The sequence below is a fragment of the Nycticebus coucang genome, chromosome 1, assembly GCF_027406575.1.
Source record: "Nycticebus coucang isolate mNycCou1 chromosome 1, mNycCou1.pri, whole genome shotgun sequence".
Taxonomy (NCBI): domain Eukaryota; kingdom Metazoa; phylum Chordata; class Mammalia; order Primates; family Lorisidae; genus Nycticebus; species Nycticebus coucang.
The window spans coordinates 35,967,515-35,994,947 of NC_069780.1; the positions used below are offsets into that span (position 1 = coordinate 35,967,515).

Here is a 27,433-nt window from a genome sequence, read left to right on the forward strand (position 1 = left end):
TCCATAGAGCATCCCTATCTGCCACAATATTACAAGTAATATTGGATCTGCTGAGTCATACACCTCAAGTGGCAGAGGAGTTTGCCATTGAAGAGTCTTTGAAGTTCTAATCAATGCTAGCAGCTTATTGGATTACTGAGTTGGAATAGTATGAATGAGTTGTAGAAAACCCTAAGTGGTATGCTAAGCATTGTGTGTTTTTCTTGATGGAAGGTCATGTCAGAAGCAGCAACTATCTTTCACCTTGGAAGCAATGTCTTAGGTGTTACAGATCCGTGGATCCTTGGAAATTTCACTGAGGAACACCTTCATTTTATTGGGCTTATTTTCCAGTCTCTAGCATGCATATGTCCAACCAATGTGTCTAGTGTAGTTGCTACTTGAATCAGTAGCTCTAATAAACATATCATAAATGCAATAGCACAGTGTGATATCCTGTGAATGAGAAGACAATTAAAGTCCCTGCAAATCCAATTATGACATAGGGAGAATTGATACAGTGTTGAAATAGGACTGTGAAGGTATATTGCTGACTCTGCCAGTGAAAGGCAAATGTCTTCTATGGTCTTTACCAACCAGTATAACTAAAAAAGCCATTTGCCAGATTAACAGCTACCTAACGGGTGCCAAGGGATGTGCTTCAGCACCAAAACCACAAGTGGAACAGAAGCTGCAATTGGAGTTGCCACATGATTGAGTTTACAATAATCCACTGTTCTCCAGATCTATCTTTCTTTTACAGGGGCCAAATTGACTAATTGAGTAGAAGGTGGTAGAAATCACCATTAGGCATCTGTAAAGTCCTTGATGGTGCATCAATCTCTGCATTATTTTAGATTTTTTGCTTCCACAGGTAAGAGCACTTCTGCTGGTTATACTTACTCTTTCCAACCACAAGAGCCCTGGAGAAACCAAAGTAAGGATTCTTCCATCTGCTGAGTATATTTATTTCAATTGTATTTTCCAGAACTGAAATGAGAATGGTGATGAGAGGAAAGTTCTTCTATATGCATCTCCATTATTTGAATTAATCAATTAATTTTACATTAGGCATGTACTTTGGTGGTGTCATAGGTCAATGTAACCTCAAATTCCTGGGCTCAAGCAACCCTCCTGCCTTAGCCTTCCAACTAGCTGGGACAATAGGTGCACACCCCCCACGCACCTATTTAATTAATTTTTCTATTTATTGTACACTTGGGTGATTTATTGTGCTTGAGTGATCCTCCTGCCTTGGACCTCCTGCCTTGGACTTCCAAAGTGCTGGTATTATAGGCGTGAACCACTGTGCCTGGCCTATTTACATAATTTCAAAGACAATTTTCAGAATTTGAAATAACCACACAATAACAAACCCCACAACATTTCATTAGAAGAGTTTATATTTAGATTGTGAGACATAATAGTGCATAACACTGCCTGGCACAAAGTTACAACTCAATAAATACCTGATGAACTGGGGAGACAAAAATTCTCCTGCCTGTACAGAACCTACTAGGAAAAAACAATCTAAGAGATTGTCAACCACTCTGCAAAATGTCTTAATAAAGAAATCTGAGTTAATATTACATGTTACAATCCTACAGAAAAAAAGCTACCAATTTCCTCCCTAGCTCATATTTAAATAAACTGAAGTCAATAGTATTTAATAGCTTTTGTAGCTCTAGTTTGTTTAGAACTTAGTTAAAAAACTTAACCTTATTTTGTAGAGTCTTCCTTCTCTTTTGACTGGCAGCGTTATTCCTGACTTCAAGGCTTTTTATTAAGATTTTCTACCTTAAACACAAAAATCTTAGTAGCTATCAGTTTTATGCTTTTTTTCCTTTTTCTGAGTGTGTATTTGCTTTTGTGTAGTAAGAATGCTAATTTTAGCTTTTATGTGTAGTTTAAGATGACAGGCTGTCCTAAATCTTTGTTTCTTCAAACATTTTTCCTTCTTCATCTACACAAAATAGCCACCCATGGAATGAATAGATTGTATGCCTGTTTAAGGACATGCTCTAATACCCATGGCTATATTCATTATTATTGCTTTGTTTTTTAGTTGTGTAGAGTTGAATGTGTTTAGGAATTGCTGGTTAGCACATGGATACTAACAGATGTGGTGCATATCTTTTGTACAAGGCTTATGGAATATTACAAACTTACGTGGAAAAATATTACAAAGTTTAAGATGTTAAAATATAATAATGAATTGGTTCCTGGAGCAAATTTACTTTTTGGAACACAGATAAGAAAGTGAGATTAATAACTCAATATATAGATAAATGTGATGTATTCTAACTTGGCAGTTTTATTCTTTATGAAATAAATTTTGGGGAAAAATTTATGTGTTAATAATTTCTATATCTTTTCCTACAGTATATATTATTATATAGAATTATTTACCCCAGAATATGTAGGAAGAAGGATAAGCATATAAATGTGTACCATCTTAAACACCTTAAATCCATTTTCCTTTTATAACAATTTGCCTTTTAATTCAATTGCAGACTATACTACACTTTATGAATTTATTTCACTTCCTAAGCTTCAATTTTATCAAGTGAAAAGTGGTGACACTAGTAGTTATTTAATAGAATTATCATGAATATTAAATAAGAACAAATACAAATCACTTTACCATAGAATCCCCAATGAATGGTTAATTAGTGTTAGTTTCCTTTTTGAAGTTATAAAGGAAGTTTCAAAACTTTAATACTTTATTTTTATTTTTTCAAAGCAAATTTTTTTTGGGGGGGAGGACAGTCTCAGTACATCGACCTTGGTGAGTGCTATGGTGTCATAGCTCACAGCAACCTCAAACTCTAAAACTCAGTGATTCTCTTGCCTCAGCCTCCCAAGTACCTGAGGCTACAGGCGCGCACCAAAATGCCCCATGGGGGTCTCACTCTTGCTCAGGCTGGTCTCCAACCTGTGAGCTCAGGGCAATCCATATTCCTTGTCCTCCCAGAGTGCTAGGACTATAGGCATGAGCCACTGTGCCCAGCATAAAAGCAACATATTTTTTAATTGTTCCAAAGTTTTGCTTATTTATAAAACTATGAAAATTTTCGAAACAAAGAAACTTCCTACATATTAATGCTGGTTTTGAGGCCAGGCATGGTAATTCCAGCACTTTGCGAGGCAGAGATGGAGGGATCCCATGAGGTCAGGGATTCGAGACCAGCCTGGGCAACATAATAAATCTGGTGTCTACAGAAAATAAACAAATTTGCAAGGAATGGTGGCATGTGCCTGTAGTCTTAGCTACTCTGGAGGCTGAGGTAGGAGATCACTTGAGCCCAGGAGTTAGAGCAGGTGTCCTCAAACTTTTTAAACAAGGGGCCAATTCACTGTTCCTCAGACCGTTGGAGAGCCGGACTATAGTTAAAAAAAAAAACAAAAAACTATGAACAAATTCCTATGCACACTGCACATATCTTATTTTGAAGTAAAAAACAAAACGGGAACAAATACAATTCACACTGCTTCATGTGGCCCAGCGGCAGTTTGAGGACGCCTGAGTTAGAGGCTGCAGTGAGGCTATCTATGATTGTGCCACTGGTACTTCAGCCTGAGCAACAGAGCAAAACTCTCAAGAAAAAAAAAAAAAAAGCTGGTTGCTGGTTCTGGTGTAAATGCATTTTATTAACTTTATTACTGGGCCCTACATAATCTCAGATTCATGGACCCCCCTTAAATTGGTGAATAAGCATCTGAGGCGATCACACTAATGAATAGTAAGAACAGCAAGCCTCATCTGTACTTAGAATTAGATACTACAAGGTCTGTAAATATTTTTATGATTATGGACTTCAAACAATTTCTCAGTAATTGAGTCATTAACTAACTAAAAGTGCAGAACCAGTTCATAGCATCCTGTAAAAAACCCATCAGCTTAGAAATAAGCAAACAAAAATATATAAACATTGGCTCAATAATGTCAGTATGTTCTCGTTTTGTATAATCAGTCACTCTTACTCCAAAAGAAAATTGATATTTGTAAAGTCTCGAAAGATTATATAAAAAAGAAAAACAAAATAGAAAACAAAAAACCTCTTAGAACATCCAATCCATCTCCAAACACGAATTTTCTGTTATTTTTTTTTTAAATCTATTTAGATTGTAAATGTAGCCCAGGCCAGAGTTGATGGTGGCCCATCCAGCGGTGTAATGGAGAAGAATAAATGAATTAGAGGTATTTTGTCAGTACACCCAAAGAGATCTGCTGATATTTTGGAAGCGGAAGGTTAATTAGGAAAGAAATCAGGATGAATTTCAAAATTTTCGGTCTGAGTGATTTTACCATGTACCAACAACCGCTTCTACTACATCGAGAAGTATAAATTCAACAACGTATGGCTTTCTCAATCCCTTGAAAAAACCGCCAACAGAAAAGGTAGCGCTTTCTGAAGGTTCCCATTCATCCTCCATCTCTGGGAACCTAGAGCGTCTCGTATCCAATCAGCTTCCAAAGCCCCCGCGTCAGGAAGTGGGAGGGGCTCAGACAGGTTCAGCCGTGTCCGCTTCTCCGGCTTGGCCACGTTTGAAGCCCTCTAGGTCCTTGAAGGTACATAAACCACTTTCAGATCTGTTGGCCACGAATTGAGTTTCTATTCCAATTTAAGGTTAATAAGATTAGATAATTAATTATATTTCTCCTATAATTTATTCGTTTTATTTAGGTTCTTAATTTCTTCGATGGGTATATAAACTACCTCCGAGCTTTGCGGATCTGCGGCTCCCTTCCCCGCGCACGCGCAGGTAATCACAGAAGGCGGGCCTGTTTCCGGGTGGCGCGTGGGGCTCCAGGCCCAGAGCTGTCCCGGCTGCCGCCAACATGGAGACTTTGTACCGGGTCCCGTTCTTAGTCCTCGAATGTCCCAACCTGAAGCTGAAGAAGCCGCCCTGGTTGCACATGCCGTCGGCTATGACGGTGTACGCTCTGGTGGTGGTGTCTTACTTCCTCATCACCGGAGGTAACTCGGGCTGCCGGGGGCCGAGAGGCTGAGGCGCCGAGAGCTGACCCGCCCCGGGAGGCGAGTCTGGTTGGGGGCTCTCGGCGCTGGGGAAAGCATCTCTCTGCTCTGGATCTTTTAGTAAGGCGGAGGGAAGTTCTGGGGTCCTCCAGGTTTATTTGCCCTCACTCCCTGCCTTGTATCTTGAGACAACTCATCTTCTCACGCCCTTTCCCTTTCCTTTCTCTCTAGCCTCTTATGCCATGGATCCGAGTCAAAATGTATTTTTCAAGCCCAGAATTGTTGCTCTTTTTATTGCTTGCCATACGTTGTTTGATAAAGGTGCTGAGAAAGTCCAGTTTGTCCCACTTAACTTCCACGGTTGGTAAAGTGCTTATGGGGCTGTAAACTTCTTTGTCTGCGGTCCCAGGAACCTTGGAAGAGACTTGACAGTTTTTATGTTTGTTAGCTCAAACTGAGGGTCCTGTGTTCCTTTTTACGTACTCTACAATAAATATGAATAGCATTTGCCAAAACCACGGTTTTGGTAAATATTTGAGATGAGATTTGCAGAAGATAATGGGACAGAAGTTGAGAATTTCAAAAATAAAAGTAGCATTAACTATTAAACGCTTCTGAATTATCTATCCTCTTTTCCTGTTCCTTTCAATTAGAAAATTGCAAAGGGGCGTGCCCTTGTATGTTGGTGAGTTGGCATTCTGATCGCGGTCTTTTTACATTCACCCTTTACATTTACATTACACCCTTTCAAGCCTCAGTTCAGAGAGTTAGGCAGAGCTGTGCTACAGTACTTTTAAATTTGGGGAAGTGATGTACTTAATTTGGAAATTATGAAATTAAAGCTCTGCAGATTAAGGACAGCAAAAGTTCTTTTAAGGGAATAGCCATATAATCATTATTTTTCATGTATGTTTTGTGAGAATAGTTGGCACTGAAGAGAGGATCTGAAACTCAAAGGGGTTACTCCTTCCCCCAACCTAAAATAGTGAGTTATGTTTATTTAAATAAATAACACTTTTGATGTTTTTTAGTTGGTAAGACACTATTTAGTGTTGCATTAGCACTGATACTTGCTCAGCACATTAATAGCTCCTGTATTGAATAAACAAAATTTAAAATGCATGTGCTTTTTATTTTTATATAAAACATTGAATAATAGAGTCTTCATTTGATAGTCTCTTTCACAAAACCCTTCTTTCCCTTGGAGTCAGATCCTTTATGAGAAGCCTTAGTTTTCATCCTGGCCACTGATTATTGTATTGGGGGATTCCACTGGGGGAAAGTAGAAAGGATATCTTTTAGTGGCCAAGGCCATCAGGTGTCATGCATGATAAATTATTTTTGCCACTGGGAAGAAAGAAGTCTCTTCTAAAAACTGTAACTGTGCTTTTATAAATAAATGATGTTTATTGCTGAAATAGCCAGCAAATAGGTATTGAGTTCCTATTAATTTCTAGGTACTAGCTACTGGAGATAATTAAACAAGAGGACTCAACCCTGCTGAAGCTTATAAGGTCATGGTTGAGACATCTTAAATAGCATATAATTTTTTCTATTAAAAATTGTCACAAATGGGGCGGCGCCTGTGGCTCAAGGGGTAGGGCTCCGGTCCCATATGCTGGAGGTGGTGGGTTCAAACCCAGCCCCAGCCAAAAACCAAAAAAAAATTGTCACAAATGCAGTGAAGGAAAATGAACAAGAGGTTATGAGAAAATGATGGGCGTTGGGAGCATCATGTAAATTAGAATGTGGTTCCAATGACTTGTAAGTCAAAATCTAAAGGGTTGGGGGAAAGAATATGCTCAGCACAAGGAAAAGCAGGACAGATGTGGGATCTGGAGTCCAATTAGGTGGCTTTGGTAGTTGACTGACAGTACTAGGTTGATAGCAGTAGAAATGGCAGAGAATTGAAAGCCTTGGGAACTCAACTTGGACAGAATGTAGTGCTAAGAAGACAGTGGACCAAGCCCTGAGGGACTCTAACTTTTAGTGGTTTTATAGAAAAGAAGGCTCAGTAGAAAGGAAGCAAAAACAAACAAACAAAAACATGGAGAGGAATGTCACAACTATAAGGAGGGTTTTTTCAAGAAAATTGATTTAGTAAACTGGATTGAGTGCTTTTTGGGCAGACTCGTAAGATGAAAACTGAAAAGTGTCCATTGAATTTGACAACATGAAGGTCATTGGCAATCTGCAAGAGCAACATCAGTGCTGGCAGACGCCAGATTGAAATGAATTGAAAATGAAGGGTAAATAAGAAAGGCAAAGTTGCCTAATTTTTTCCAGAAGGAAGTCTGACTCCCTTTCAAAAAGGAAGGATAGAAATAGTATTGTTAGCTAGGAGGGTCCGAGGTCTGGTGTATGTGGGTGATGTAGAGAAAGAGAACTTGGAAATACAGGAGAAAGAACAGACAGATGTCCAAAGAAGTGAAGTCCCTGAGAAGATAAGGGGGAGTGGAGTCCTGTTAATTGCCAAAGTCTCCTATAGAGATGGGGGCGTGACTCTTCTTTAGTGAACTTTAGCCACTACCAGGATTTCATAGATTTGGTGGGGAGAAGATAAGGGAATTCTTCTGTGAATGCTTTGTCAGGCTAGGGTGAGAGAGGCACAGACTTGCTTTGCACTAAGAAAAGCTAGAGTTGGGCTCTGCACCTGTAACTCAAGCAGTTGGGGCGCCAGCCACATACACTGTAGCTGGCGGGTTTGAATCCAGCCCAAGCCTGCCAAACAACAATGACAACTACAACTAAAAAAAAAATAGCTGGGCGTTGTGGTGGGTGCCTGTAGTCCCACCTACTTGGGAGGCTGAAGCAAAAGAATTGCTTACGCCCAAGAATTTGAGGTTGCTGTGAGCTATAACAATGTGGCACTCTACCAAGGGTGACATAGTGAGACTGTCTCAAAAAAAGAAAAGCTAGAGTTGAAAGTAAAGAGTAGATGTTGATGGACATTAATGTTAATGATCATGATGACTTTATGACATAATGGTGGACATTAACATTAGTGGTTATGAATCTCTTGTATTGCTAGTCTGGCTGATGGAATGGTTTTTAAATTTCCTTGTTTTAGGACATTTGTACTAGAATGTTTATTGCAGCACAGTTTGTAATAGCCATGGAAGCAACCCAAGTGCCCATCAACCCATGGATGGATTAATAAACTGGCATATGTATACCCTGGAATACTATTTAGCCATAAAAAGATGGAGACTTTACATCTTTTGTATTTACCTGGATGGAGTTGAAGCACACTCTCATTAGTAAAGTGTCAGAAGTATTCAGTGTATTCAACATTAATATGAAACCAATAGAAAAACAACTGTACACTCACACAAGAGAAAAATACAAGTGTATTCAAGTGTGGGGAAGAGGGAAGGAGGGAGAGGGATTGGTGATCTCTCAACTAACATGCACAATGTAAGGGTATACAGCTCACCCACTGGGTGAAGTACAAGTTGTGTAGCTCAGCCACAACTTGAACTTTACCTTAGAAGTGCAAATCATGTAACCTAATCATTTGTACTCTCATTAATCAGAAATAAAAAAAAAATAGATAAAATTTCCTTTTACATTTAAGCAAGAAAATTTCTCTGGTTAACCTTTCAATTTATAGAAACAAATTCAAGCATATATGGACTGTTATATTGAACTAATATACAGCCGTTAATGTTAAATCTTTATTGCAGAGTCATTCTTTAATATTAGCAATTGTTACTGAACAAATTTCCTTTATGAAATTTGTACTATTGTTTTAAGAGTAATTCTAAAACATTGAGTTTAATATCTGAATAGCTTATTGGAGACTTAGATTAGCTGAGCCTTATTTGATTAATAATACAATCAAAACAGTCCTATTTAAAAGTAAACAAACCTTCAGAGACAATGAAAACTAATCCTATTTTTAATTGAACCTACTTTGCTTTATTGTCTTTCACATAGGAATAATTTATGATGTAATTGTTGAACCTCCAAGTGTTGGCTCTATGACTGATGAACATGGGCATCAGAGGCCAGTAGCTTTCTTGGCCTACAGGTAAAAACAGCTTTTTGAATGATTTGGTAGTGGGTAAGAAGGTTGCTAGGGTATGCCTGCTTGTTTAAAAATACAGTAAAACCTATGAGATCCATCTGTATTTAGACAACAGCTATTTTAAAATGCTGAATTCTAAAATGGCAGGATGTGGGGCAAGAGCAAGATTAGAACTATATATTTATTCATTTATTAGGAAATAAAATATTTAACAGCAATCGTGTCACCAATTTAAAGGAGGGTATGAATTTAAAATGCATTTGTAGACTATTCTGTCGGGGTCAACAAACTACAGCCCTTTTTTTTGTAAATAAAGTTTTATTGAAATCAAAACATGACCATTTGATTAGATATAGTCTGTAGCTGCTTTAAAGGTATAGTAGCTGAGTAGAGTAATTACATACTCAGCCTGCAACCCTCAGATATTTACTGTGTTGGCATATAAGAAAGTATTTATGGACCCTTGGGCTAAACCATTAGAGAACAAAAATAATTTTCGAGACTTGAGGATTTCATTTCAGTAATGAAACACCACTCCAGTGTGGTTTGGTTCATCTGAACAATGCTTGTTCTGCTTTTTAAGTTCTACTTCATAACTTCTACCTAAATATAGCTATGTGTTTATATTTATATTTACAGTAATGCTATTTATTCATGGAATGCTCCTGGAAATGTTTATTTTGATTCTCTTGGGAGGGGAGCTAAAGGAGATCTCCTGAGCTGATAGGAGATCTTGATGGTAGGGAGGCTTTTCATAGTGTCTTCTTTTGTACTTGTTTGAATTTTGAACCTGGTGCATTCATTGTGTTTTCCCTGAAAATACATATACTTTCCTTATATATTCCTATGTATAATCATCCCTTTAACAGGGAAATTTGCTTTTTGAAGTCTCTGAACTCTTTGAGAGTTTGTTGGAAGCTCTGTTTTCCTAGAAAAAGACACACACACACAAATTTGCATACATTTATAAGGGTTTATAATTCACCAAAGTCCTTATGGGGTTCATGGAACCTTATTTTAACAGTTGCTTTTTCTTTTTGAGACAGAGTCTCACTTTGTCGCCCCCTGGTAGAGTGCTATGGCGTCATAGCTCACAGCAACCTCAAACTCTTGGGCCTAAGCGATTCTCTTGCCTCAGCCTCCCAAGTAGCTGGGACTACAGGCTCCTACCACAACTTCTGGCTATTTTTAGAGACTAGGTGTTGCTGTAGCTCAGGCTGGTCTTGAATCTGTGAGTTCAGGCGATCCACCCGCCTTGGCTTCTCAGAGTGCTGGGATTACAGGTGTGAGCCACAGCACCCGGCCTGAACCACTGCTTTTTAAAATATTTTCCTTTGAAACAAGGAAAATATTTTATTCATTATTACACAAAATTTCTAGAAACACTTTCAACCAATTTGAAATTAGTTTGAAATTTATAGTAAAAATGTAAATAACAAAGCTAAAGTTCTGAATAAAGGGTTCACATACATAAAATAATTGGCCTTTCTTAGCTAATATGCAAAGTATGAGTGCTTATTTTATAGGTGGTTATATTAGTTGAGGTTTTAAAACACTTTGAATGTAAGCTCCATGAAGACAGATTTTTGTGTTTCATTCATTGTTGTATACCTGGCATCTAAAACAATGCTTGATACCTAATAGACTCTCAGTAAATATTTGTTTAATAAATGAACAGATGAATATCCTGAGGTATAGTAAAATAGTTATAATGGTAAGAATAAAAAGATTAACATAAAAAGTTTTAGCATAAAACAGAAATATGGATTTCAATTTAAGGAAAAACATTTTCACTTTTCTGGAAATTTTTATTGATTGTTTTGCTATGGTTATTCTTTTCTTTTTCAGAGTAAATGGACAATATATTATGGAAGGACTTGCATCCAGCTTCCTGTTTACAATGGGAGGTTTAGGTTTCATAATCCTGGACCGATCCAATGCACCAAATATTCCAAAACTTAATAGATTTCTTCTTCTATTCATTGGATTCGTCTGTGTCCTATTGAGTTTTTTCATGGCTAGAGTATTCATGAGAATGAAACTGCCGTAAGTTATTTGTGTAATCAGCAGTGTAACTTATGTTGTAAATTAGTAAAATGATTTCCTAGACAACATAAAATCATAGGAGATTTAACTTTGATTTAAACAGGTGAAAAATTCAAGAACCAAAGAAATATGTGACTTGCTCAAGGTAATATAGTTAGTAACAAAATTGAAACTAATAGGTCTTCTTCTTGGTTGTTATCCCCTTGCCCATTCATGAGAAAATTTATTTTGTCTTAGCATCACTGACTGAAGATAGTTATTTATGGTTTTCTAAATTGCCCTGGTTAATCTGTAACATAGAATTACAGTAGTAATGATAATAGTAGGGAGTATTTTCAAGCCATTAATTGTTACTGCTATTTGAATGTTGGTATGAAGAAAACCTGTAAGCCTTGGATGGGAAAGGAGAGTTATTTTCCCACGGAGAAGGGAAAAAGATGTAGGTAGGTAGATAAGTATTTAAAGATTGATTCAGAGAAATGTTAATATATGTATATTTTTTGAGATGGGAGTACAGGTGCCCGCCACAATGCCTGGGTATCCTTTAGAGATGGGGTCTCACTCTTGTTGAGGCTAGTCTCGAACTGGTAAGCTCAGGCAGTCCACCTGCCACAGCCTCCCAAGTGCTGAGATTACAGGCATGAGCCACCACACCTGGCCTAAAATGTTAACATCTTTAGAAGAAAAGTAAATTGGTTTTTGGCATCTCTTAAATTCCACTAACAATCATTAATTTGAAATATGGACAAATTTAATCACATTTTCATATATTCTGATTTCATTGCACTAGTAACTCAGATAAGCATAACACAAAGATTAGCTCTTAGTAATTTTATTTTTAGAGACTGCTTAAATACCACTTGTCAACTCTACTGATTTCCTAGTGTGTCTGTGGCTTAACATGTCTGTTTTCTATAATACATCTGTGGTAGAATTTGCAGGCGATCAGGACTTATCTCACTGTCATCATGTTCCCATCTTAGCCCTGGCAGGGTGGGAAGAGAGGGCACAGGGTTCTTTGTTAGCTGAATATCTGTGTGGCTGAATAGCCCCCTCAGTCTCCTGCTGGTGGCTTTTAGTTTCATCTGGGGAAAGCAGTTCTGGCCATTGGCTAAATTGTACGAAGATTTAAGTACTACATCCTCTTCTTTTTGTTCCTTGTTTTTCTGCGTTGGAAATAAGTCAGCATAGCCTAGTAAAAGGTTACTATGGAAGAGACTCAAGTTTTCATAGCACAGCACAAAGAAAGGTTCCCAGAGAGGATAAAGAGGCTATTAACAATCAATACTCCAAACAGAGAAGGCATCTCTGGAGGCATGTGACAGAACAGAGGAAGTGACCTGGTTTTGCTTATAGAACAGACTTGTTCTCATTCTTCCTTACAGGGTTAGGTCTCCTGGAATGCATGTCGAGTAAGAAAAGAAGCATTTGTCGTTTAGCCAGGCTCGAGGGTGGGAGAAATTGGGTATACTCTCTAGGTTTCAGTTATAGATTATGCTTAGATCTAATCAAAGCAGGATAGTGGTCCAAAAAAAAAAAAAATCACTATTTTCTGTAACTTGTTATGCAGCAAATCTAGGATTTGAATTTTTTTTTTTTTTTTTAGATAGAGTCTTGCTTTGTTGCCCTTGGTAGATTGCAAACAACCTCGAACTCCTAGGCTCTCGGGTGATCCTCTTCCCTTAGCCTCCCGAGTAGCTGGGACTGCAGGCACCTGCCACAATGCCTGATTATTTTTAGAGACAGGGTCTCATTCTTTTTCTTTTTCTTTTTTATCTTTATTTATTTTATTTTTTTTTATTGTTAAAACATAGCTGTGTACATTAGTGCAATCAAGGGGTACAATGTACTGGTTTCATATACAATCTGAAATATTCTCATCAAACGGTTCAACGTAGCTTTCATGGCATTTTCTTAGTTTTTGTATGTAGACATTTGTATTTTGCATTTAGTAAGTTTCGCCTGTACCCATTCAAAGATGCACTGTAGGTGTGGCCCCACCCATTTTCCTCCCTCCTCCCTAACCTCTCTCCTCCCTTCCCCTTCCTTGGCCCTTTCCCCATAGTCCTGTGCTATAGTTGGGTTATAGCCTTCATGTGAAAGCTATAATTTAGCTTCATAGTAGGGCTGAGTACATTGGATACTTTTTCTTCCATTCCTGAGATACTTTGCTAAGAAGAATATGTTCCAGCTCCATCCATGTAAACATGAAAGAGGTAAAGTCTCCATCTTTCTTTAAGGCTGCTTAATATTCCATGGTATACATGTACCACAATTTGCTAGTCCATCCGTGGGTCGATGGGCACTTGGGCTTCTTCCATGACTTAGCAATTATGAATTGGGCTGCAATAAACATTCTGGTACAGATGTCTTTGTTATATTGTGATTTTTGGTCTTCTGGGTATAAACCTAGTAAAGGAATTATAGGATCAAATGGCAGGTCTATTTTTAGGTCTCTAAGTATTCTCCAAACATCCTTCCAGAAGGTACGTATTAGTGTGCATTCCCACCAGCAGTGTAGAAGTGTGCCCTTTTCTCCACATCCACGCCAACATTTCTGGTTTGGGGATTTTGTTATGTGGGCTACTCTTACTGGGGTTAGGTGATATCTCAAAGTAGTTTTGATTTGCATTTCTCTGATGATTAAGGATGATGAGCTTTTTTTCATGTGTTTGTAGATCGTGCATCTGTCTTTAGAGAAGTTTCTTTTCAAGTCCCTTGCCCACCCTGAGATGGGATCACTTGCTCTTTTCTTGCTAATACCTTTCAGTTCTCTGTGGATTCTGGTTATTAAACCTTTATTGGAGGTATAACCTGCAAATATTTTCTCCCATTCTGAGGCCTGTCTGCTTGCTTTACTTACTATGTTCTTGGCTATGCAGAAGCTTTTTAGTTTGATCAGGTCCCAGTAATGTATTTTTGAAGCTGCTTCAATTGCCTGGGGAGTCCTACTCATAAAATATTCACCCAGGCCGATTCCCTTCAAGAGTTTTCCCTGTACTTTCTTCAAGTATTTTTATAGTTTCATGTCTTAAGTTTAAATCTTTTATCCAGTGAGAGTCTATCTTAGTTAATGGTGAAAGGTGTGGGTCCAGTTTCAGTCTTTTACAGATCGCCAGCCAGTTCACCCAGCACCATTTGTTAAATAGGGAATCTTTTCCCCACTGAATGTTTTTAATTGGCTTGTCAAAGATCAAATAATGGTAAGTAGCTGGATTCATCTCTTGGTTCTCTATTCTGTTCCAGACATCTACTTCTCTGTTTTTGTGCCAGTACCATGCTGTTTTGATCACTATGGATTTATAGTACAGTCTCAGGTCTGGTAGCGTGATTCCTCCTGCTTTGTTTTTATTGCTGAGTAATGTTTTAGCTATTCGAGGTTTTTTCTGATTCCATATAAAACGAAGTATTATTTTTTCAAGATCTTTAAAATATGACAATGGAGCTTTGATAGGAATTGCATTAAAATTATATATTGCTTTGGGTAGTTTAGACATTTTAACAATGTTGATTCTTCCCAGTCATGAGCATGGTATGTTTTTCCATTTGTTAACATCTTCAGCTACTTCTTTTCTTAAAGTTTCATAGTTCTCTTTGTAGAGATCTTTCACGTCCTTTGTTAGGTATACTCCCAAATATTTCATCATCTTTGGCACTACTGTGAAAGCAATAGAGTCCTTGACTGTTTTTTTGGCTTGGTTATTGTTGGTATATATAAAGGCTACAGATTTATGGGTGTTGATTTTGTAGCTTGAGACATTGCTGTATTCCTTGATCACTTCTAAAAGTTTTGTAGTAGAATCCCTAGTGTTTTCCAGATATACGATCATATCATCTGCAAAGAGTGAAAGTTTGATCTCTTCTGACCCTATGTGGATACCTTTGATCGCCTTTTCTTCCCTAATTGCAATGGCTAAAACTTCCATTACAATGTTAAAGAGCAATGGAGACAATGGGCAACCTTGCCTGGTTCCTGATCTCAGTGGAAATGGTTTCAGTTTAACTTCATTCAATACGATATTGGCTGTAGGTTTCCTGTAGATGGCCTCTATTATTTTAAGAAATGTCCCTTCTATACCCATTTTCTTAAGTGTTCTGATCATGAAGGGATATTATCAAAAGCTTTTTTTGCGTCGATTGAGAGAATCATATGGTCTTTATTTTTTAGTTTGTTTATGTGCTGAATTACGTTTATAGATTTACGTATATTGAACCAACCTTGAGACCCTGGGATAAATCCCACTTGGTCATGGTGAATAATTTTTTTTGATGTGTTGTTGGATTCTGTTTGTTAGGATCTTATTGAGTATTTTTGCATCCATATTCATTAGTGATATTAGTGTATAATTTTCTTTTCTTGTTGGGTCTTTCCCTGGTTTAGGGATCAAGGTGATGTTTGCTTCGTAGAATGTGTTGGGTAATATTTCTTCTTTTTCTATATTTTGGAAGAGGTTTAGTAATACAGGTACTAGTTCTTCTTTAAAGGTTTGGTAGAATTCTGACGTAAAGCCATCTGGTCCTTGGCTTTTCTTTTTAGGGAGATTTTGTATAGTTAGTGCTATTTCAGAACGTGATATAGGCCTGTTCAACGTTTCTACTTTGTTCTGGCTAAGTCTTGGTAGGTGGCATACTTCCAAGTATTGGTCGATTTCTTTCAGATTTTCATATTTCTGAGAGTAAAGTTTCTTGTAATATACATTAAGGATTTTTTTAATTTCTGAGGGGTCTTTTGTTATTTCATCTTTACCGTTTCTGATTGATGAAATTAGAGATTTTACTCTTTTTTTTCCTGGTTAGGTTGGCCAAAGGTTTATCTATTTTATTGACCTTTTCAAAAAAACCACTTTTGGATTCATTGATCTGTTGTATAATTCTTTTGTTTTCAATTTCATTTAATTCTGCTCTGATTTTGGTTATTTCTTTTCGTCTGCTGGGTTTGGGATTGAAATGTTCTTCCTTCTCCAGTTGCTTGAGATGTCCCATTAGGTTATTAACTTCCTCTCTTTCCGTTTTCTTGAGAAAGGCTTGCAGTGCTATAAATTTCCCTCTTAGGACTGCCTTTGCAGTATCCCAGAGGTTCTGATAATTTGTGTCTTCATTGTTGTTTTGTTCCAAAAATTTGGTGATTTCCTTCTTATCCTTCAGCATAAGGTTGTTTAGCTTCCATGTTTTTGTATGGGTATGCAGATTCCTGTTGTTAATTGAGTTCAACTTTTATTTCATGATGGTCTGAGAAGATACAAGGAATAATTTCTATTTTTTTAAATTTGCTGAGGTTAGATTTGTGGCCTAGGATGTGGTCGATTTTGGAGTATGTTCTGTGGAGCTGATGAGAAGAATGTGTATTCAGTTTTGTTGGGATGAAATGTTCTAGATGTTGAATGGTTAAGTTTAAATCTAAAATTTCTTTGCTAGGTGGTGCCTGTGGCTCAGTGAGTAGGGCTCTGGCCCCATATTCCAAGGGTGGCGGGTTCAAACCCAGCCCTGGCCAAACTGCAACAACAAAAAAAATAGCCAGATGTTGTGGCGGGTGCCTGTAGTCCCAGCTGCTCGGGAGGCTGAGGCAAGAGAATGGCGTAAGCCCAAGACTTTGAGCTTGCTGTGAGTCCTGTGACATCTTGGCACTCTACCGAGGACGGGAAAGTTAGACGCTGTCTCTCTAAAAAAAAAAGAATAATAATTATAAAATTTCTTTGCTTAGCTTCTTCTTGGAGGATCTATCCAGCACCGCTAAAGGGGTGTTAGAATCTCCAACTACTATGGAACTGGAGGAAATCAAGTTGTTCATGTCTGTTGGAGTTTCTTTTATAAATTGCGGTGCATTCTGGTTGGGTGCATAAATATTAATAATTGAAATGTCATTATATTGAGTATTACCTTTAACAAATATGAAGTGTCCATCCTTATCTTTCCTTATTTTGGTTGGTTTAAGGCCTGTTGCGTCTGTGAATAGGATTGCAACGCCTGCTTTTTTCTGCTTTCCATTTGCCTGGAGTATAGATGACCATCCCTTCACCTTGAGTCTATATTTGTCTTTTAATGTAAAATGCGATTCTTGTATGCAGCAGATATCTGGCTTGAGTTTTTGTATCCAGTCAGCCAACCTGTGCCTCTTTAGAGGATGATTTAAACCTTTCACATTAATTGAGTATTGATAAGCCTTTTGAGAGTCTGGTGGACATTTTTAATCCTTTTGCGACTGTGGAAGTTGGAATTTGATCAAAATTTTCTGGGTGGGTTTACTTTTGTGGTGGAGGATTATGCTGGTCTTTATGAAGGATAGGTCTGAGAATATCCTGGAGAGCTGGTTTAGTTATGGCAAATTTCTTTAACATGTGAATGTCATTAAAGTATTTAATTTCTCCATCATAAATGAAACTCAGTTTAGCTGGGTACAGGATCCTGGGTTGAAAGTTATTTTGTTTTAGGAGATTAAAAGTCAATGACCATCCTCTTCTAGCTTGAAAGGTTTCAGCAGAGAGATCTGCAGTTATTCTAATATTCTTGTCCTTGTAGGTGATGGTTTTCTTTCATCTGGCTGCTTTCAGAATGTTTTCCTTCATTTTGACTTTAATGAAATTGATTATGATGTGTCTGGGGGATGTCTTATTTGCGTTGAGTCGTGCTGGAGTTCTGAAACTGTCTGCTATCTGAATTTCGGAATCTCTTGGCATGTCTGGAAAGTTCTTCTCATAATCTCATGGAGAAGAGACTCTGTGCCTTGTGAAGCCACTTCGTTGCTTTCGGGGATCCCTATAAGACGAATATTGGTTTTCTTCAAATTATCCCAGAGCTCTCTGGCAGAGTGATCTGTTTTTGCCCTCCATTTCTCTTCCTCTTTGAGAGTTTGGGAGCGTTCAAAAGCTTTGTCTTCAATCTCAGAAATCCTTTCTTCTGCTTGGTCCATTCTGTTACTGAGGGACTCTACTGTGTTTCTCTGATCTTTGAGGGCTACAACTTCTTGTCTCAATGTGTCAAAATCTTTGGTCATTTGGTCTTTGAATTTGTTGAATTCTTGAGATAATCTTTTGGGTTACTGCTTGGAATTCTAATTTGATCTTATTTGCTATCCAGATTCTGAATTCGATTTCTGACATCTCAGCTATTTTTTTGTGCATGGGATCTTGTGCTGTTTCTGCCCCATTGATCCTTGGGGATGTTGATCTACTCTGATTATTCATATTGCCAGAGTTTTTCTGTCGATTTCGCCTCATGATTGTTTTTCACCGTTGCCTCTGGCTGTCCTCAGAGTTGGGGAGGTGTCTCTCCAAGATTAGACCCCAGTGGGATCACTCTATTGTTGCTGGATCTTTGTAGGGAGTGACCCTGTGTAGTTCCTCTGGGGCTGCCCCAGCCAGGGAGTTCTGCTTGTGGGAGCAGCTCTGGAGTGTGACACATCCGGATCCAGCAACAGGGCGGGGGGTGTTGCACACGGTTCTGGGAGTGCCTGGCGCCCAGTGACTTTGGCACAGAGAGCGCAGGGCTCCAGGAGTCTCTGGCCAGGAGAAGGGCTCCATGCCGATGCTGGGAGGGCTCTGGAGGGCATGCAGCTACCAGAGTCCCTAGCCAGACAGGCTGGCCAGTGTGGTGGCAGGGAAGGTACAGGAGGGAGGATGTGGGGTTGCGCAGCTCCTGCAGTTCCTGGTCATGGGGTTCCGAGGCCCGGTGGGCATGGATGTGGGTCACGGGTGGTGGTCCAGCTCTTATTGAGGTCCAGGCGGCGCACGAGACGGGGGTCTCATTCTTAGCAGGCTGGTCTGAAACTCCTGAGCTCAGGCAAATCATCTGCCTGGGCCTCCCACAGTGCTAGGATTACAGGCATGTGTCATCATTCTTGGCTTTACGATTTGAATTTTTAGGAGAAACAAATTTATGGTTCCTTCTCTGATAACGGAGAATGGACAATCTTGCCTTTCGTGGAATATTGGCAGGCCTCAAAGGAGATGATGAGAAAGTCTGTTGGCCCACATGTTGTATACAACAAAGTTTGATTTAGTATTACCTACAAGGAAGGGGTATAGCTTTCTTTTACACAGATTACCTATGATGTCCTAACAGTTTGATAATAGTGAGTGAAACAACAACAAACATACTAAAAAATGCTGCTAGGCAATGGCAAGAGGATTGCTCGAGCTTAAGAGTTTGAGGTTGCTATGAGCTATGATGACACCTCGTCACTCTGCCAGGGTGACAAAGTGAGACACTCTCTCTCATAAAAAAGGAGAAAGCAGCATTGAACCATTTAGTGATTCTGTTTTCTGATTTATGCTTCTTTAAAGACCTAATGTCTCTGCTGTTGATATGATTTTACTGATTAAAATGTGGTTTTATTTGATGCCTTGACTTTTGAAGAAATGAGGATGCTAATAAAATAAATGACTGCCTGTTAACTATTTGCATACATAGCAATACAATTGCAATGGAAATTTAATTTTAGTTCTTTTTTTTTTTTTTTTTTTTTTTATTGAGACAGAGTCTCTGTTGCCCTTGGTAGAATGCTGTGGCATCACAGCTCACAGCAACCTTAAACTCTTGAGCTCAAGTGATTCTCTTGTCTCAGCCTCCCTAGTAGCTGGGACTATAGGCACCCGCCACAATGCCTGAGTATTTTTAGAGACGGAGTCTTGCTCTAGCTCAGGCTGGTCTTGAACTCATGAGCTCAGGCAATCCATCCACCTCGGCCTTCCCGAGTGCTAGGATCATAGGAGTAAGTCACTGTGCCCAGCCTTAGTCCCTAAATTGTTAATTAGTTCAGAATTTCAAAGGAGCAGTTTTCATTTTGAAAGTAAAAATTTTCTAATATAATTTATGAGGTAGTGTATGTGTCTCTGTGTGTATTCAAAATATTTTAAACGTAAACAGTCTTAAGAAATGTTTGGACAGGGATAGAAGACTATGGTACAAGTTTGTACTTGTTTCTTATGAAAAATAATTAATGGCCATTAAACTGTCTTTGCCCTCCACTAGAGTAAGGCAGTTTTAACTTAAAAGCAGAATCTTACAAATTAAATAAACATAAAAGATGACTTGTAGTGTGGTTGGTAAGGGCCTAAGATCAGGCAAAGTACTAGATTGGAGGTGGAGGGATGGGTTCCTACCTTTAGCCAAGTCTGATATAAACCTACATGTATAAAACTACTCTACATAGATGCTGGTGTAATTGAGGAGAAAGGCCTGCTTTACTCAGACTAGCAAAAGTGAGCTTTCAACAATTTGAAGTACTGTTTATTAAGCCTACTGAGACAAGCTAGGGGGCTCCTGAGTAAATGGGATCCGTTCAGGAAAGTTAGAGAGCTAACTCGGTCATGGGATCAGTCAGAAAAGAAGTCAGGCTTCTTTTCTTTCAAGTCCCTCTCTTAAAGGGAGAAATGAATGAACAGTTAGGATTATAGTAATACTTAAATTCATTTAGGCAATTACATGATTTGCATATGTGATTCTTTCGTAGAACTGAAATTTAGCCCTACAAATACCAAAATATTATTTTATTCATTTTTGACAGACTTTCAAACTGTTTAAGTTATGTTGCTCCTTAACACTCAAACGTTTGTCTACAACATACTTATTTGATATCGATTAGTTATTGGACACAGTATTAAGCATAAGTTTACCCTTTAGCTAAGGGATATTTTCCATTTATATTACACATAGTACTACTTTTTGGCTTTTATAGTTTATTTCCTTAATGTAACCTGTCGCCATCTCATTGTCATCAGTGTACACCTACTGTAATTTCATCCTTTCCTTCCTCCGTTTTGTTTGCTGGTTAATTAAGTGATTTGAGGAAATAGATAACTTAGCTGTTAACCTAGCTCTTTGGTTGCCTTTTAACTCAGAACTAGCTGAAGGAGAGCTTAATGGCTTGACTTTACATGTAACCGCCCTTTCCTATGTTTGAGGGTCTCTTCATTTGCTTCCAGATTTGGAGTTATATTCCATAAAATTAAGGCTGTAGAGGGTTTGGCAGCTGGGTTGTGTCAGTGAGTAAAATCTTATATCCAAGGTTCACTTTTAGGAAGTGAAAGAGGTAATTCTGAAGAAGCAAAACATTTGTACAGCTGCTGAGGACAATGTATTGTAGAGAAAGTAAGAAATTTGGATTCCAGTTTTGGGCTTGCCTCTTATTAGCTCTGAGACTTTGAATTCAAGTTCTGTGAACTCTCTTGGCCTCAAATTCCAAGCCTGTGAAATTAAGTTAAGAATGTACCTCAGAGAGTTACTGTCAAGATTAAATGGGAGGGTGTCGTATGTGCCCTCAAGCATAATATCAATGTCAGTGTTTTTATTATAAAAATAAACCGAGTCCTGAAAGTTACAAGTTTCAAATTGGATTCTGGCCACAGTTTCAAAAATAACAAATAAACCTGTTATAAACCTTTGCTTTTTCTCTGTTTCTAAAAGAAAGTGAGATTTCCATATCTAGGACCACTGGATAAGATAGTTAGGAGTGTAGAAACTTGTGTTTCTGGCCTTGTGATTTTGAGCAGACCACTTAACTGGCCCTATCGTTTTCATACTCTTCAACTGTAAGATGAGAATAATGCTTATTCACATACCTTTGTAGGATTGTTGCAAGGATTAAATGCAATAATGTATGTCATGGTATTTTGAGACATTTCTGTGTTAGTGTTAACCTAGCACAGTGCCTGTCTTAATATGCTGAAGACACTCAACGATCATTCATGGAGGCTTCTCCTATCTGTATTTGTTTTTGAGTTCTTGGTTTACTTTAATTTTTTTTGACACCATCTTGCTCTGGTGTTAGGTAGCGTCATCATAGCTCATAACAATGTCAAACTCCTGGGCTCAAGTGATCCTCCTGCATCAGACTTCCAAGTAGCTGGAATTGTAAGCACATGCCACCGTTCCCAGCTCATTTTTTCAGTTTTTTTGTAGAGACCAGGTCTTGCTTTTGCTCAGGCTGGTCTTGAACTCCTGACCTCAAACAATACTCCTACCTTGACCTCCCAGAGTGCTGGGATTACAGGCATGAGCCACTGTATTTATCAAAAATTTTAATTGTGTAAAATTCTCATACACCTGAATATAATAATTAAAGATGTTGAAATTTTCTGAGTCATAAGAGAGGGGGCTAAATGTGTCCAATAGAAAAAGACCTTAGTACATGTGTTTCAACAATTTTATTTTTTATTTCCTACCAAGAAGCCTATTAATAGTTTATTCTTTTTCTCCTAAAATTATATCTTTATAGCATTATAATATTTCTTAGTTTCCCTAAAACTTTTCTTAAGATAGGAGTATATGTAAGTTTGGCAGCTTTGAACAGGTCTTATTTAGTCTTATTTAAATATTCTTTTCCAGGCTAGACATGGTGGTTCATGCCTGTGATCCTAGCAGTCTGAGAGGCCCAGGTGGGTAGGATCACTTGAACTCAGACGCTCAAGACCAGCTGAGCAAGAGTGAGACCCTGTCTCTACTAAAAATAGAAAAATTACTCAGGTGTGGTAGCAGGAGCCGATAGTCCCAGTTACTCAGGAGACTGAGGCAGGAGGATCACTTGAGCCCAGGAGTTTGAGGTTGCTGTGAGCTAGGCTGACACTCTACCTAGGGCTCGGAGTGAGACTATCTCAAAACACAAAAATAGATTATTTTCCATCTAAATATAGGTTGACCGTAATCTGCAGATTTATAGTACATAAGTATAGGTTACATACTAGTTAGCAGGAAGAATACCACGATCTATAGCCATATGAAGAGTCAGAGGTCCAAAGTACTTATTCACATGTCAGTATCTGCAGATGACAGGACACTACTCCTAAAGAGTTGTTTGTACTCTGGTTCCATAGTGTGAGCTAGCCGTGGGGTACTTCCATAGTATGGTGAAGATTTTAGAGGATACTTGCTTAAAATCTTCTTGAGTTTTTTTCTTGTGAAGCTTTAGGTCTTTTTTTTTTTTTTTTGTAGAGACAGAGTCTCACTGTACCACCCTCGGGTAGAGTGCTGTGGCGTCACACGGCTCACAGCAACCTCTAGCTCTTGGGCTTAAGCGATTCTCTTGCCTCAGCCTCCCGAAGCTTTAGGTCTTAAATATCCTTTTTTTTTTAAGTATCCTTTTTGTGAATCATCAGGCATTATGGTAGCAAACTTATGTGAGGTTCTCAAAATCAACGTATATATAGTCAAAGAACCTTCTGATTTTTTAAAAAATGTTACTCACTTTTGAGGTGGAGGAGTTAAGAAGTATTGGGTTATATTAGAGTTATAAAGGGGGTTGTGTTAGATGAAAGTTCTCTTAACTGAGAGTGTCGATTGGCTGTGCTGATAGCAGAAGGAAGAGTGTGTGTGTTCTGGGTAGATTATTGGGTGCACATAGATCTAAGTCGTATGTAGTCAAGTGAGTCAAGCTGGAAGGGAAGACAATCATATTCTTTAGTGCCTAATATGTGCCAGACCTCAGTGTTACAGGTCATTTTTATTTTTATTTTTTTTTGGCCGGGGCTGGGTTTGAACCCGCCACCTCCGGCATATGGGACCGGCGCCCTACCCGCTGAGCCACAGGCGCCGCCCTACAGGTCATTTTTAAACACTGCCTACTGCTAAAGAAACTTGAGACTAATACAGCAGTTCTCAACCTGTGGGTCACGACCCACAGGAACTGTATTAAAGGGTCGTGGCATTAGGAAGGTTGAGAACCACTGCTCTAATAGGAGCAGCTAACATTTGTGAAGTGCTTATTACCATAGCATGAGTAGCAGGTACTATGTGAGTAGATTCTCATATAGTCGTTAAAACCCTGTGGGGTGGGCAGTGCCTGAGGCTGAGAGGAGTAGGGCGCCGGCCCCACATGCCAGAGGTGGACCCAGCCCCGGCCAAAAACTGCAAAAAAAAAACCCTGTGGGGTAATTCTATGTATAGATGAGGCAACTGAGTGAGATTCAGCTCGGCTTAAGACACAGGGTCAAAAGGAGAGATGTTCTGAAAGCATTAGTGAATTCAGAGTGTACTTACTAAACCCTTAATGTGGATATTTTTACATTATTTTTCTATTTTTTCTTGAACCTATAGATCCTTAATTAATAATGTATTTTTAAGGGTTTATTATAAAGGGGATTTCAGGGCTTAACCTGTACTTTATTAATAAAAGGATCTCCTGGGTGGTGCCTGTGGTTCAGTGAGTAGGGCGCAAGTCCCATATACCAAGTGTGGCAGGTTCAAACCCAGCCCCGGTCAAACTGCAACAACAACAAAAAATAGCTGGGCATTGTGGCGGGCGCCTGTAGTCCCAGCTGCTCAGGAGGCTGAAGCAAGAGAATGCCTAAGTCCCAGGGTTGGAGGTTGCTGTGAGCTGTGTGATGCCACAGCACTCTATTGAGGGCAATAAAGTGAGATTCTGTCTCTACAAAAAGAAATAAAATAAAAAAATAAATAAAAGGATCTCCTATTGGATCAACATGAAGTTTGACAGGTGGAGCGAAAATACCTAACTGCTAGCCAGACATTTCCTAATATAATAGAGGTATGGGAGTAGATGTTTCTGTGCACTGTTCTTGAGAGCTCAAAGACTCATTTTCTAGGCATGAATTCCTGATTCTCCCACCTTCTATTCTGGTAATATTTTAGGGTTTTAAGAAATCCCAGCTACTCAGGAGGCTCAGGCAAGAGAATCACCTAAGCCCAGGAGTTGGAGGTTGCTGTGAGCTGTGATGCCACGGTATTCTACTGAGGGCGGTAAAGTGAGACTCTGTCTCTACAAAAAAAAAGAAGAAGAAGAAATCCAAAAAGTTTCTTTCTGTAAAAAGTTTTGATTTTTGTTGCAATTGTGGGAGTCTAAAGTAGTAGATCGATTGACTCTTAACTTTAATTTTTACATAACATTTCTTCTTTTTTTTTTTGTAGAGACAGAGTCTCACCTTATGGCCCTCGGTAGAGTGCCGTGGCCTCACACAGCTCACAGCAACCTCCAACTCCTGGGCTTAAGCGATTCTCTTGCCTCAGCCTCCCGAGTAGCTGGGACTACAGGTGCCCGCCACAACGCCAGCCCATTTTTTGGTTGCAGTTTGGCCGGGGCCGGGTTTGAACCCGCCACCCTCCGTATATGGGGCCGGCGCCCTACCGACTGAGCCACAGGCGCCGCCCTCTTCTTCTTTTTTTATTCTTTGTTGTTTAGCATATTGCTTTATAACTTTATACTTTGAAAGAGAAGGTTAGTAGAACTGAGTCTTAGTGATTTATTTATGTATTTGGCTAAGGGGCAAGATATGAAATAAGAACCATAATGAGAAATCACACAGTTGTATTTTTGGATTGTCATTTTGTTCATCATAAAATTTGGACATTTTGAAATGTTGCTTCCCTTTCACTTTTTGTTTATCATTTTTATTTCTACAGGGGCTATCTGATGGGTTAGAGTGCCTTTTGAGAAGAAATCAATGGATACTGGATTTGCTCCTGTTAATGAAGTTTTAAAGGCTGTAGCAGTCCTCTGATATGAAATGTGGAAAGAATGAAGAGCTGCAGTAAAAGAAATATCTAGTGAAGTGTATTCAAGCTTGGACTAAAATTACTTCTTCGTATCAAAGACAAGTTTATCACAGTATCTTTTCCTGCAGACCTATACTGACTGACGTACCAACGATGTTAAGTGGCATTTTCTTCTTAGTTTTTCATTTCTTAAAAGTATGTTCCATATCTACAACTATAGTATTGAATAAAATTATTTTTTACAACCCCATTAACATTTTTTGGAGATAATATTTCTGATTTGCAGAAATTAACATAAAATCAGGAAGCGAGATTCCATAAGCTGAGAACTCTGGACAGCTGGTCAGCTTTACTCATGGTGCTTTGTCTTTAAACAGAGTGTGTGATAGTACATTATTTCAGAGATGTTTCCTGAACAATAAGATGTATGAAAGGAGCAGAAATAAATAATTTTTATAATTAATGCCTTTTAGTCTTCTTTTTTAACTGATAGTATTGAATTTTTGGTCTGTAAATCATTCAGTCCTATCATGTGACTGTCTTTAGCTGCTTTTGGTAGCCTAAGGTTTCAAAATATGTTTGGCAGGATGGCTTGTAGGGTAGCAACACCATATCCCTGTAAATATTCAAGCACAGTCTGTATCTATGTCAGAGTTGTAGGTATGATTGTGCTAGATGAAAGTTCCCTATAGTCATTTATTTTCAGTAGTTCAGACATTTTGTGCATATGTGAAGACATCTCTAGACCAGTCTCATCTTCACCTAATTTCTTCTAGCCAACTTTTCACTTTTCTCTGGCTGGCCCTGGGTTTTATCTATTTGTCTGATGGCTCATTCCTTCCTAAGATCTTTAGGTTTATAGTAAAATTTTCTCTGGTGAGCTTTTTGCTCCACTAAGTTCAAGGATGAACTAGTTATAGCTATTCATTAAGTCAAAAAAGGTTCATTGATTTATTCAAAAATTTGATTATCTGTTTTATACTAGGCCATACTGAAGATGTCATAGTAAGATGAATAAAAGCTCTGCCGTCTTAGACCCTACATTCTTGTAGAGAAGTTAATCAATAGATTAAAAATGTTGGTAAACTGACAGATACTGGCCGGGCACACTGGCTCATGCCTATAATCCCAGCACTTTGGGAGGCCAAGGCAGGAGGGTTGCTTGAGGCCAGGAGTTTCAGGCCATGCTGAGCAAGAGCAAGTCCCACTTTGCATGGTGGTGTACCCCTGAAGTCCCAAGAAGCTGAGACAGGATTGCTGCTTGAGCACAGGAATTTGAGGTTGCGGTAAGCTATGACAACCCCACTGCCCTCTAGCCTAGGTGACAGAGCAAGACCCTGTCTCACAAGGAAAAAAAAAATTGAAACTGTCAAATACTAAAATGCGACAAAGAAAAAAGGCAAGATAAGTGAGTAGTCTTGTACTATATAGAGAGGATGATGGGAGGTGTGGAAAAAAAGAGCTGCTACTACATAGAATCCCTGAGAAAATAAATCAAGACCCATATTGTACTTAGCAAGTTCAAAGGCTTGATTCAATATTAATTGCATTTTTTTGTTATTTGGCTATATTTTAAAACCTTGCTCAAGCCAAGTGGACAGAAACTTAACATAAAAGTAATAGGGCTTCAGAAAATGTGCTTTTCTTCACATTGATTGAAATGTAGTGAACAGTTCCTATTTTATAACTACCAGATGGTATAAGGTTTGTTGGGTATTTCTATTTCAAAGCTCTTAATGCTTTGGGGGAGGGTAATAAATGTATCTTTACCAAATATAGTGAACTATATTTAAGTCAGCATTTAGTATTTTAAAATACATAATACATTTTAAATCAGCATATAAAATGTTTTTGCTGGTAAAAGTACAATGTTTACAGGAAGAAACAAAATTATTTTACCTGTACTATTTATTTTTTTATTTTTTATTGTTTGGGATTCATTGAGGGTACAAAG

General features: G+C 38.5%; 1 protein-coding gene across 1 annotated transcript; it reads left to right on the forward strand.

Annotated features, from left to right (window-relative positions):
* Positions 1 to 4,758: 4,758 nt before the first annotated feature.
* Positions 4,759 to 25,942, forward strand: OSTC (oligosaccharyltransferase complex non-catalytic subunit). The gene is made up of 4 exons (XM_053564161.1): positions 4,759 to 4,961; positions 8,901 to 8,994; positions 10,840 to 11,037; positions 25,387 to 25,942. Exons 1-4 carry the CDS (start codon positions 4,823 to 4,825, stop codon positions 25,403 to 25,405), a joined length of 450 nt encoding a protein of 149 aa, XP_053420136.1. The 5' UTR covers positions 4,759 to 4,822; the 3' UTR covers positions 25,406 to 25,942.
* The last annotated feature ends 1,491 nt before the right edge of the window (positions 25,943 to 27,433 follow it).

Excerpts from the sequence above, each read along its gene's own strand:
- OSTC (XM_053564161.1), top strand. The coding sequence starts at position 4,823 with ATGGAGACTTTGTACCGGGTCCCGTTCTTAGTCCTCGAATGTCCCAAC. Across the intron at positions 4,962-8,900 it reads TTACTTCCTCATCACCGGAG|GAATAATTTATGATGTAATT; the intron begins GTAACTCGGGCT and ends TCTTTCACATAG. Across the intron at positions 8,995-10,839 it reads GTAGCTTTCTTGGCCTACAG|AGTAAATGGACAATATATTA; the intron begins GTAAAAACAGCT and ends TTTCTTTTTCAG.